Here is a 12,775-nt window from a genome sequence, read left to right as displayed (position 1 = left end):
TGAGCCTCCTGAAGACTCTGGCCTCTAGCTGGGACCTGGTTGGGGTGCAGGGAGGGTCTCCTTTCCTCTCCTTCTCTCTCTGGCCCCCCTTTCTGCCCAATAAAACCAGCAGGTACCTACAAACCCACCCTGACTTGGAAAACCCCAAATGCATCATAATCAGGGCTCAGTCTTTCCTAACTGACCTGCCATGAGACCTCTACAAACAGAAACACGGTTCAGATTTGTCCATATTGGGGATTATGAACAGCCTTCTGCACGAGGTGAGGTGACCACCATGGCAGTTAAGGTGGTCTGCACAGCAAAGACGCGGCCAGCCCTGCGGGATGACTGCTTCACCCCTGTCACACTACCTCTCGTGTGCCAGCCCAGTGGATAGAGGGCACACTTCCCTTTTTTTCTGCTTCATTCATGCCGTATTCACGTGACGTGTTAGTCGCTCAATCATGTCTGACTTTCTGTGACCCCATGGACTGTAGCCCACCAGGCTCCTTTGTCCATGGAACCATTTCCTTCTCCAAGGGATCTTCCTGACCCAGGGATCAAACCTGGGTCTCCTGCATGGCAGGTAGATTCTTTACCATCTGAGCCACCAGAAAAGCCACATTCACATGAATCCCTCCTTAAAATATCTGTGTATTGAGGACAGGAGATTTTTTTTCTGTTGGTTCTCCTAATATCCTGTATTTTTTCTAACTCCCAACTCTTCAAACATCCTGCCTAGTTCCAGGACAACTTTGCAGCTCTCCTCTAAATAAACCCTGGAACCCCAAAGGATTGAGGGTCTTGGAAGAGAAAGAGACTGGATGAGGGGAGGGGTGGGAGAACACAGGGGTCCACACACATGGCTAACACATGATGGTCCCTCTAGTCCCAGCTCTACTCAGAGTCTGTGGAGCTGCCCAGCAGCCCCTTATCAAGAGGCCAGCTCTCTCACCTCCCACCCCTATGCTGGGGCCTTGAGCTCACGGTCTCAGTTATCTTGTGTTCCTAGCATAGCCCCAGAGCCTGCCATGTGGCCAGAGCTACACATGATGTCATCAGGGAAACGAGCTGATTTCTGCCTTCCGAGGGGTCTGCAGGAGACTCTCTGGGGCTCTTGGTGAATCTTGGGGATGAACAGACCAAATGACAGAGATGCAAGAAACCAGCTGGCAAGAGGCAACCTGAGCAATCTTCTCCTCACCCCAACTTCTTCCCAACCCACCACTCAACAGACCAGAAGTGGCAGCAGCTGCTGGTCCCTATACCTCTCATCAGGTATAGGGTCTCCAGCACTTTCTGGAAAAATCTTTCCTCCCAGAGCTCCCTAGAAATTGCTTGTGATGTGGATGTTACTGTTATACTGCAGGGCTTTAAAAGACCCTCACTGAAAAAGAGACCAGGGCACCAAACTTGCGTATTAAACATACCCTGAAAAGCTATCAATATAGGATAGTACAGCATGTGTGTGTGTGTGTGTGTGTGTGTGTGTGCTCGCAAGCATGCGTGTGTGTGTGGAACCTGCCATCATGCTGTTACTCTCCTGGAGGAAGGAGCTGGGCCGGGAGAACATTCTATTCAGCTCCCAGAAGACTGAAAAGTGCTCAGTAACTACTGAGTTGGCCAAAAAGTTCATTTGGTTTTTTTTCATACTATCTTATGGATAGCGTGAAAAATATCCAGTATTTTTCAAGTCAATACTAAAGGTACTAAAGGTAGTAATCATCGGGGCTGGATCCAAGGTAAGCAATATCTGGGGAAACACAGCTGGGTGGCCTCAGTAGTGCAGATGAATTGTGTCCCCACACTCCCCAGGAGGCCTGGTCCTGGTGACACTCCCAGAAGAAAGGTCTACTCCTGGTGTGAGCAGGGTGTGGTGGGCCGGGCCCTCCCCACACCCTGCTCCTCTTAGCTCCTCGTAGCTCCATCCTGAAACATCTTTGCTCTCTTAGTCCTTCATGAACACAGGCTGCCAGAGGTTTTCCTTCTGCCGCAGGAAAACAAGGAAGAGATAACAGCTGTGCTTCTGTGTACATGGTTCTTCCTAAATCTGATCGCTTTAGCACAGAACAGACTGCAGGTCTGTGGCAATGCAACGTGTCTGTGGATCGCCAGGGTGTCTGGATTGCCCAAGGCCCCACTGCAGGGAGCTGGGCTTGGCCATTTGGATCAGCAGCTCCAGATGAGACATGAAACACTGGCCTGGGCAGCACAGAGGTAGAAACCTCCACAGGTTCACAGATTTGGTGCCAGTGTCCCATTGCAGATGCTACCTGGTGTTCGTCTATACAGCTCTATGATACTAAGCCAGTGCTGGGAAAGTTAAAAATCCAGTTAGCCCCAAAGGAAGGTTTCTAGGAAAGCTGCTGGCCTGATCTTTTTGTTCCATGGAATATGTTTCAGGGGTATGGAGACATAGCCTACAATAAAAATTTGTAAGAAAAACTCAAATTCACTTCTTTTTATGGAAATAGATGGTCATTTCCAGAGGTTATAAAAACCTCTCATTTTACCTAAAAGCTAGAAATCATGACCTAAAAGAAATAGGAGGCAAGATTCTAGTTATTTAACACATAGACTGAGATTCCCCATTTATAATGATCATTGCTTCTAATATTTTTTTGAAGCTCTTTGTAAACCTAAGAATGAGAACATGTCTTTCCCTGCTGTGTGAGACGAGAAACACTAGCGCACTATGCGGCAGGGAACCCTGGGAGACAGAAATGTGTAGTTAGGCTTCCAAGCACCCTCAAGGAGGCATTTCTTCAGGGCCCAGAGTCTCCCTAAAGCCAGATGGCCCAGTGGCCGTGCTAAACAATGAACAAATCCCAAATCACTTTGTGGGGAAAAGACCAGTACTTCCCGGCTCTCTCACAGTCTAAAAGCTTCCACATTATACAGCAGACTCTCAAGGTCATTTATGCAGCCAATGACAGAAAACATAACTCAGCTGGGTTGTGTTGGAGGTCTCCATTTCCAAAGATAAGGAATCTCTAGGCTTTACAATTTAAGTTCTTAGAAACATTTATGCTCAGTGTTTATACGAAGTTGTTTTTCTTGAGCACAATAATTTTGGTCCCTGAGAAGAAAATCACAATAAAATTTGAAGGCTGAACAGAAGAAATAGTTTGGTGGCGACCGAGTTGAGGCTTTGCTCCTGGGATGGGCCAGAGGGCCGCCGACAGGGAGGATCACTCATCGTACACATTTGTGTTTCTGTTGGTCACTGATTCTCGAGTTCCCAAGCTGGGCAAGGCCAGCTTCTTTCAGAACAAACACGTTGGGAAGGACTCAGAAATGACTAGAAAGACCTAAAGCTCTTTCTCTACCTGAAGAGCCCACCTTTGATGAAAAATCAACTCCTAAAGATCTGGACCCTGGAATTAAGGCCCCGGTCCAAATTCTCTTCTCAGGGTACGGTTCACTTGAGTGTTGCCACCCCCTCTTCCCAACCCCCCACGTCAATGTGTGGCAGGCAATACTAGCCCACTGACCTTGGGTCACATGTCCAGCAGCTTGGTCTTCCAGGTTGGAGGTGTCGCCAATGCCTGCTTCTTCAGCTGGTTTGTACGTCAGCAAATGAAGAGGGTAAAAAGCAGACACGGTTATTGTTTGCCAGAAACAGAGCTCCGTGCCCCTCCCAACAGTTTTCTGAAGTGCTGCACCTCTGGCAAAGGTGACTGCTGGGGATATGGATGAAAACAGTCTACTAAACAACCCCCACACACACACACCCACACACCTTCGGGCAACACAGTCCAGTAGGAAAGAGACCTTCCCCACCGTGGGCCCTGGGTCCTCAGTCCCCCCTCGACAAAGACACAGGGCAGGTGAGGTCGGAGAAGCACTCTGCTGCTCAGCCACTGCTGTGGAGCTGTGTCCTAGTGGAGGCCGCCCTCCCAGTGCCGCCAGCGCTCCTGGGGGAGCCGAAGGTGCAGGAAGGACTAGGTGTGTGGGCTGTGGAGTCCGGCTGGGGTTCAAGCTCAGGTGCCACCATTACTTAGCCTCTCTGAGCTTTAGCTTTCCATCTCTAGAACCCCAAAGTGATAACACCAGCCTGTCTTGTAGGAGAGCAGTGAGGGTTCCTATGAAACTGTGTGCATGCGTTCACCAAAGTGTCTGGTACATGGTAGGAGCCCCCTAGAGGTTCAGTTTCTTTCCTCCAAACTACTGGGCAAACTCCTTCAACTGCCTGCTAAGAATAGGTGCCTTCTGATTAAAGGGGGGTGGCAGTGTCAGTGAGCAGCTTTTGGGGTATCTTGGGCTCCCACTTAGGGAGCCCACTGTCCCTCCCGTCCCTCCCGAACAAAAAAAGATTGAGACAAACTCCTGATCACGTCATCAATGGTACCAAAGTCGGTAAGCTTTCATACAATGCCAATTTCTGCATCATGAAGAAATGGGGATATCACTGCAGGACAAAGGGTATGACTGTCCAGAAGAAAGACCCTCTAAGGCAAGTTGGTCACACACTGACGTGGGTGTGACCCCACACCCCAGGAGGGCCAATGTGCCCTGATGGACAGGGACAGGGAGGCCACCAGCCTGAGAAACGCCCACCAGTGGCTGGCTGGGCCGCCAGTTTTTTTCTTCCAGACCTGTGATGACTCAGTCTCTACAACTAAATCAGAAATGCCAAGTTAGCACCACTTGCCATGCAGGCTCACAACAGAGAACACGGAGGAAGCAAAGGAAAGACTCTCTGGGTCGCTGGACAGATGTATGACGGCCTGATAAGATGCCCAGCCCACTGGCTGGCCCAGGGCCATTGTGGCGAGGGACAGGGGGCTGGCAAGGGGCTCGGCAGCTTCCCCAATGGTAGTTCCTAGGCACGAACACCTCTGGGTGCCCTGCACGCTGATGCTGTACAGCCCATGAGGTCTAACGGTGATAGCTCCATGTCACTTGACAACAGATGTCTGTCAGGGAAGCACTGCTCCGAGCATAGGCTTGGTCTGAGTTTCTGACGAGGTTACAGAAGAGAGGTCCAGGGAGACAGCAAATCAGCAAATCCAGCTACATGGCATGGAGTCCCGAAGACAAGACACAAGGCGCCGTGGTGATGACATCACTGCCATGGCTCTGGGAAGCCCATCGCTTTCACACACCAATGCAGTGTCATGATACGCTGGTCCTGATGCAAATTAGAAACTGCAGGCTGCTGGTATCTCTGACACCCCTTGATCCCAGCAAGAGAGATGCTCAGAGACGCCAGAGAGAGGGAGGGTGTGAGCCAGTGGTTGGGCCATCACCAGCCTATATGGCTTCTCTGACTCCCTGGAGCCCCAGGACGGCTCCATGCAGGGACATCTGCAGGGGGATGGCCACACTGCACTCCCAAATGGACCTCAAATGGGAAGTTTCACAGGAGAACCAAGATACAAACAAAGACATGTGCCCAAGTCAGGTGCTTGACTAAGTAAGGCGTGTTAGTCGCTCAGTCGTGTCTGACTCTTTGCGACCCCACAGACTGTAACCCACCAGGCTCTTCTGTCCATGGAATTCTCTAGGCAAGAATAGTGGAGTGGGTAACCATTCCCTTCTCCAGGGGATCTTCCCGACCCAGGGACTGAACCTGGGTCTCCCACATTGCAGGCAGATTCTTTACCGTCTGAGCCAACAGGGAAGCCCGAAACTAAGGTACCTATTGTTAAAGCCACCAGCCGGAAAAAATGTCCCCTCAACTCTAAAACCTCCCACTTCATTCAGGATGTAAAAGGGTGGAGGGGGAGAGAACTTTTAAGAAGGATTTCTTTAGAGAGAGCAGCTTGGGTGGGTGGGGTGCTGGCTGCCTGGCCGCCTCCCATCTCAGGCCCACTGAAAGGGTTTCAAGGCATCAAGTGGAGACAGGTGGTGTGTGTCCCCTAGGGTTGGGGACACGGTGGAGGGCTGTCAGAACTCCACCTGGGAAAACTCAAGGAGGACAGGCAGACTGGCCCCACCTCGGTGGCGGAGCAAAGCCCGTGGGCTGTCTGCATATGCGTGGTTTGTTCAGGCAAGGAACACCCATGTCCCCCGTGGACCTGTGGTGGGCACAGGGCAGCCATAGTGGAGGGGGCACCTCAGGCCACGTCCAGCAGGGCCACCGATGTGAGCAAGCCGACCTTGGCAGAGGAGAGATGAGACGGATCTTCAGACCCCAAGGGACCCAAGAGAGAGGAATGTCTACTGGAATTGAGAGCAGAGGGAGGGAACTTCAGGAGGACGATGGGGATGGTGGGGGAGGGGGGGCATCTGGAAGAATTAAAAAAAACCCACAGGGAAAGACTCAACTTGCAACGCCTGCAGAAACTGCATGGAGCCAGCTCACAGCAGCCCCAGTGCAGGAATAATTTCCCTGCCCCACTCCTGGTTCTTGCCCCACTCCAGTCCCAGAGAGGAGGATGGACCTGCAGCCTTGAGTGTTACCCTGACTGGACATTCCTTTTTTAAAAATTAATTGATTATTTTTTGGCTGCTCTGGGTCTTCGTTGCTGCGTGCAGTTTTTCTCTAGTTGTGGCCAGGGGCTGGGGGCTACTCTCTAATTGTGGGGCTTGGGCTTCTCATTGTGGTGGCTTCTCTGGCTGCAGAGCAAGGACTCAGTAGTGGCGGCTCTAGAGCACAGGCTCAGGGCATGGGCTTAGTTGCTCCAAGGCACGTGGGAATCTTCCCAGATCAGGGGTTGAACTGTGTCCCCTGCATTGGCACGGGGGTTTCTTAGCCACTGGATCACATGGGAAGTCCCAGACTGCACATTCTCATCAGCATTTACAGACTGCGTTGTGTGTCAGTGGAGACTAAAACACTCGATAACCCAGGAGTGGTGAAAAGTCAAGAGTTCCTTAGAGTTTTTGTCCCAGGCAGAAGAAGAGCTTTGCCCACTGAAAAGTTATAAAGGGACAGTGAGAGACAAAAGTCAAGCTACCGTAATCTCATCCCACAAGTTGTTGGTTCCATGGCCTTCAAATGACTTTCACTGTCAAGGATGAGGCCTGTCAGTACCCAGAACATCCCCCTCCATCCATCTCTGGAGAGCAACTTGCGGACTGGAAACTACTTGGAGAAGTGTGTGGCTCTGCTTGGCCCCTGCCCAGCATCCTTAACCCATACGACTGGGGACAAGGCTGCAGACTTCCCAAACGGCTGCCATTGAGTCCCGCCTTTAGGAAGGAAAAGAACTCCTGCCGGGGGACATTTCCCCACTCTCCACTGCTGCTGAAACACCATCCAGAGCTTGTCCTGCATTTCTTGCTGAGCACCGTCCCCATTGCCAAGCCAATGGCTGGAGTCATGCCTAGCCCAGGGAGGTGGACGTGAAGGAAGTGACATCCAGAGCTCTGGGCTCTGCTTGCTGTTTCCTAAGGGCCCGGGCAGCTTACGGTGACTCTGGTGGCCCCGAGTTCAGTGCTATTCCTGGTCAGTGCCCTGTCTGGGCTGCTCACCATCATTGATGTTGACAGGACAGTCTCATCACGTCTGTTCTATGCTGATATGTTTGAAAAGATCGTCCTAAAATTGGATGCTAGAGTGCATCACTGAGTTCCTGGGGGGTTATCCAGTTACGATCCTCCAAAGATGTGGGTGGGCCATCTGGATGCTGTGACACGCTCAGGTGCTCCCCCCAGGGAGCTGTTTACCCCCTAGGAAGTGACCCTGTCACTGGGCAGAGTCCCAGCAGGACCGTGGACTGACCTTGGCCGCCAGCCTGCCTCCAAGAACTCTCCGGAGCTAAGACAAGGACAGGAGAGGCTGCAAGGAATCCAGAAGGTTCTCTGTCCTCCAGGAGATGGGCAGGCAGCCATGGAGACAACTGGGCATCAAGCTCAGAATAACCCGAGATTTCGGGAGGCTGGCATCCACCCGCATTCCCACCTCATTTGGAGATGGGCAGAACCCCACGTGCTCCCATCGTACAGTTGGGGAGCCCAGCACCCAGCCCGGGAGTCACCCTCACCTGTGGTTCCTTCTGGGATCTCCGTGGGGGCCTGAGCGGCCGCCTGCTCACCAGGGGCTCCCTCATCCACTAAGGGTGCTGTCACGTCTGGAAACCACCAAGAGTGGAAACCACCTTAGGGGCTGGGATGTGCTGTGCCACGCCCCTCACCTTGTGCTCTTTGGGGATGCAAAGGTGCAGGAATGGGGAGGCAGGAAGGGGACTTAGCCGCATGCAAAAAAGCAACCCCACAAAGCAGGGCCCAGAGCCGTGCTCCCGCTTGAAATCTCCCCAGAAAACATGAATACTCTGTCCAAGAGGCAACTGCTTATGACACAACCGGGCCCTCTACCAGGAAAGCCAGAACAGCCCTCCTCTAAACACTGCAGTGAAAGGGACTGCTGGGGATGGTCGCCAGTATTTTTAAGGAAGAAACATTGAAAATCAGGTGACTGGTCACAGATGTTTGATCCTTACAGCAGCGCAGAACAGGAGAAGGCAAACTCTGCAGTCAGGGCTGAAGGCTATGGTTCTGCTGGGAGACCAGCTTTGGGCAAGTCCTTTGTCCTCTTAGGGTCTCGGTTTCCTCATCTGCAAAATGGGAGGTGCCTTGACCTCCAAGTTTTCTTCCAGTTCTAATCCCCCAGCAGTCATGTATAGATGTGAGAGTAGGACCAGAAAGAAGGCTGAGCACCGAAGAATTGATGCTTTTGAACTGTTGGTGTTGGAGAAGACTCTTGAGAGTCCTTTGGACAGCAAGGAGATCAAACCAGTCAATCCTAAAGGAAATCAACCCTGAATATTCATTTGAAAGACTTATGCTGAAACTGAAGCTCCAATACTTTGTCCACCTGATGCAAAGAGTCGACCCGTTAGAAAAGACTCTGATTCTGGGAAAGATGGAAGGCAGGAGGAGAAGGGTGAGATGGTTGGATGGCATCAACAACTCAATGGACGTGAGTTTGAGCAAGCTCTAGGAGATGAAGGACAGGCAAGCCTGGTGTGCTGCAGTCCATGGGGTCGCAGAGAGTCAGACACGACTGAGCGACTGAACAACATCATCAATTCCCTTGTCTCCTGGAGCCCATGACCCTTGGTGATAAAAGCACAGACTCCCCTGGGTGGCAATGAACAGGCCAGCTCTGTCTGAGGTCAGGTGCTTGACAACAGGCTGACAGATGGATCCACCTTCAGAGCAAAGGCCAGAGGGAAAGATTCACCACCAGGAGTTGCTGTCGGTCTCTCATCAAGGTGAACACTTCCAGATTAGCATTCCTCCCCGAGCAATGCGCTGGCATACTACCAAACTGTTCTGGGCAAACAGGAGGAGGTGTCAGCTTTAAACACTTTCCAAGAGCCTGAGTCAGGTTCGTCAATTGGAGTCCTTTTTATTGTGGTTGTCTCAGGAGCAGCCTGGCAGAGCTCCACCCCAGCAGCTCCCCGTCATTCCCCAAGCCATGAGAGCTGAAGCTCTTGGGACCCTCACACGGACAGGGTCCAGAGTGTAGCAAGATGTGGTGGGAAGATTTTCCCAGAATAAAGTAGATTTGGAAGGCTGGCCTAAAATCTGGCATGAGTGCTTCAGGATTTTCTCAGGGCACTAGGCAACCTGTAAAACTGTCTGAACAGGATCAGCAGGCTATGTCTTGCATCACTGGTTCTAAGAAGGAGAGCAAGGAGCATTTGGTCTGGTTTTCTCCTCACTAGTAGGCTGAGAACCTTGGAGGAGGCAGGGAGGGGAGAGAGGGGAAGGGCCACATCCACTATATCCTTATACCATCAATTGGCAAGGAACTTGACAGCCACTTTTTGAATTCATCCAAAGGTGGACACCTGGGGAGATGCTGGGGCCAGGTTCTCACCAAAGTCATGAGCGGGGCCCAGGGAAGTGCTGAGAATAGAATCTTGGAGAGGATGGAAAGATGGAGGGGCATACTCTGCAGACTAGTTACACAAAAGCCATTCTCAATGCCCCTCTCCCTTGATTTTTCCTATGAAGGAAGCTGAAAGGCACAATACTCAATGTTGTAGCCTCCCTTACAGCCAGAAGGTGTCAGAAAACCCAGTTCCAGCCAATGAGACATAGATGGAAGTTGGTCAGGTGGGGCATGTAGAAAAACCCTTGTTTTCCTAATAAAAAGGGAATATATTTGGATTCCGGGCTCTTTCGGTCACTTTGCTTTGCTACTTTCTCCTTGCTTTGAGGTAGATGTGATGCCTGGAGGTGCAGCAGTCATTCTGTGACCATGAGGCAATAATTCAGCCATTAAAGATGGAAGAAGATAAAGACAGAAGAGCACTGATGACACTGAGGAGCTGCTACTCGAGTCCAGATGTTTTATTATGTGAGACAAATAAACCTCTTCATATGCCACAGTTAGTTAGGTTTTCTGTTACCTGTGATCAAACACAGTCTTTTTTTTTTGGCTGTGCTGGGTCTTCCTTGATGCACGGGGGCTTTTTCTAGTTGCCGTGAGCCAGGGCTACTCTCTAATTGCAGTACACGGGCTTCTCATTATGGTAGCTTCTCTTGTTGCGGCTCACGGGCCCTGAAGCGTGGGGGCTTCAGTACTTGTGGCACACAGGCTTAGTTGTCCTGTATGGGATCTTCCCGGACCAGGGATTGAACCCATGTCTCTTACATTGGCAGGCAGAATTTTTACAACTAGACCACCAGGGAAGTTCCTCAAACATAGTCTTGATTGATATAGATGGGAAGCAAGAGAAGATGGTCAGGACCAAGGAACACTTCAGGAAATACATCAGAAGCTTTATAATAATAACCTAGATACCAAATGTCTACAGAGGAAAGGTTAGAAAAGATGGGCTGGAGCTAACACCATGGCCAAAGCCCAGAGGCCCAGGCCCAGCTCAAGAAATGAAGGATACTAAACCAAGAGCAGTCCCAAAGTGTGAGCTTGGAGATGTGCACTGACCTGCCCTTTCCTGAACCAAACCACTGCTCGGGGACCTGGTGGCTCATGGGAGAAGTGTGGAGAGGACAATGGACAAGGAGCAGGGGCTTTGTGGAACTGAGATCAGGCCCTGCCCTGCCACACATCCCAGACTGTTCAAGTGTGGCTGCTTTGAAGCTCACACATGACGAAGCTGCCCGTCCCTGGCACTAGCGAGCAAGGCATGAAGACAGAGCATGGCTCCAACAACATTTGGGGCCCAAGCCCATCCGCAAAGCACTGAGCAGGCATATCTCTCAGCCAGGGGCAGCGGCAAGTGCAGCCAGGAAGGGTGGCACGTATGAGCTCAAAACGTGGCTAAGCGCAGGCTGGAGCATGGAAGGAGCTGTTTGAATGAAGCTGTAAGAGGAGGGGGCCCCACCTTCCGCCGTCGGAGTGCTCTTAGCATCAGAGGTTTCAGAGCCTGGTTCCTCAGATCCATCATCGGCCGGGGTCTGCAGGGGAGACTCTGGAACATACACAATGAACCCCTCAGAATGGCTGCCTCGCTCCATCCCAATTTCGACCTCAGAGGAACTGGGGAACAGTGTCTTTTGGAGCCAAAATCACCCAGTATGGACCCCAGATAGATGGTCTGTGGTCTCGTGATAAAACCACGAAGGGGACCAACCCCACCCCCACCCCACAACTGGGCCCCCACACCAGGGTCATCAGGAAAGACGCAGGTGATGTTTACCTGTTCTGGGGCAAGAAGAGAAATTGCCTTTTAATTAGCTTGTGGTTCCAACTGAGACAAAGGCTCTGATATTGACAAATGGGCAGCAGACACCAGAGAGCTAAGCCACAAGTAAACTTGGGGCTTTGTCTTTCCTTACTGGAGAGGTTCACAGGAGATCATTGCCATGAATTCATGACAAGCAACACCTGGGAAAACACTCAGAAATCAAATTGCTTCCTCTGCAGAGAAATTAGCTCAGGGCAGACACAGGGCCTACTTCTAACCGGACATTGGGTTGTGTCTCCCAGTCCTGCCCAACAAACCTTGAGTTATACCTGAAATGTCAGTCATCACTATTTACAGGAAAACTGCCAGATCAGAATCCAAAGCCAGGGTATCTCTGATGGACTCTGCAAAAGCCACACTACCTGGCAGGGGAGTGGGGGTGGGGTGGGGTTGGGGAGCCTTGGAGGTAGAGGACAGGGAACTGGTTCTGCACGAAGCAGACCCCAGAGATGAAAAGAGGCAAGGGGTGTTTTAGTACACTTTGGGATCAGACATCTTGAATCCTCTGCTGGAATGCCATCCCTGGACACCCACCCTGGCTGCACTGATACAGCCAAAGAAGGACTGATTCTAAAGAAGCTTCTGGTCCTGAAGCTTGGGAAAACCTGCCAACTCCCTCAAGCAGGCTTTGAACACATGGTGAGGAATCATCACGCAGACTGTCTGCTGGGTCTCTTTTTGTGTGTGTGAGCTGAGATTCTTTTATTGGTATAAAATCACAACTTCACATCTATCACTTTAACCACAATTCAGTGGCATTAAATACATTCACCAGCTGTGTAACCATCACCACTATCTATATTCTAAAACTTTTTCATCTTCCCCAACAAAACTCTGTACCTATTAAGCAATAACTCTCTCTCCCTCCCTCCCAACCCCTGGAAGCCTCTATCTACTTTCTGTCTCTATGAATTTGCCTCTTCTAGATATCCTATAAAACTGTACAACATTTGTCCTCTTATACCTGGCTTATTTCACAAAGCATAATATTTTCAGGGTCCATCCATCTAGCATCTACCACAGTGTCATTTCTTTTCCTGGTTGAATAACATTTCATCATATGTATATACCATCTTTTGTTTATCCGTTCATCTGTTGATGGACACTTGGATTGCTCCAGCCTTTTGGCTATTTTGAATAATGCTGCTATGAACAGTGGTGTACAAATATGTGTTCTAGTT

At 50.8% G+C, this 12,775-nt stretch overlaps 1 protein-coding gene across 27 annotated transcripts in view; it reads right to left on the bottom strand.

The window, feature by feature from the left end:
• The window catches only part of MAPT (microtubule associated protein tau), a 117,784-nt gene that overhangs the window by 34,023 nt on the left and 70,986 nt on the right, over window positions 1-12,775 (bottom strand). For 15 of the 27 annotated variants that reach the window (XM_081576479.1, XM_081576481.1, XM_081576466.1 and 12 more), the window contains 3 exons: window positions 11,232-11,318; window positions 7,917-8,003; window positions 3,477-3,542 (listed from right to left, as the gene is read on the bottom strand). In XM_081576479.1, the coding sequence (XP_081432605.1) occupies window positions 3,477-3,542; window positions 7,917-8,003; window positions 11,232-11,318 (240 nt within the window). The remainder of the gene's footprint in view (window positions 1-3,476; window positions 3,543-7,916; window positions 8,004-11,231; window positions 11,319-12,775) is intronic. The other 12 variants (XM_081576491.1, XM_081576478.1, XM_081576485.1 and 9 more) reach the window with 2 other exon arrangements.

The sequence above is a fragment of the Giraffa tippelskirchi genome, chromosome 3 (genome assembly GCF_054371585.1).
Source record: "Giraffa tippelskirchi isolate mGirTip1 chromosome 3, T2T-mGirTip1v1.2.pri, whole genome shotgun sequence".
NCBI lineage: Eukaryota > Metazoa > Chordata > Mammalia > Artiodactyla > Giraffidae > Giraffa > Giraffa tippelskirchi.
The sequence above is the reverse complement of the archived record's forward strand: the minus strand, read 5'-3'. Positions and strand labels throughout refer to the sequence as shown.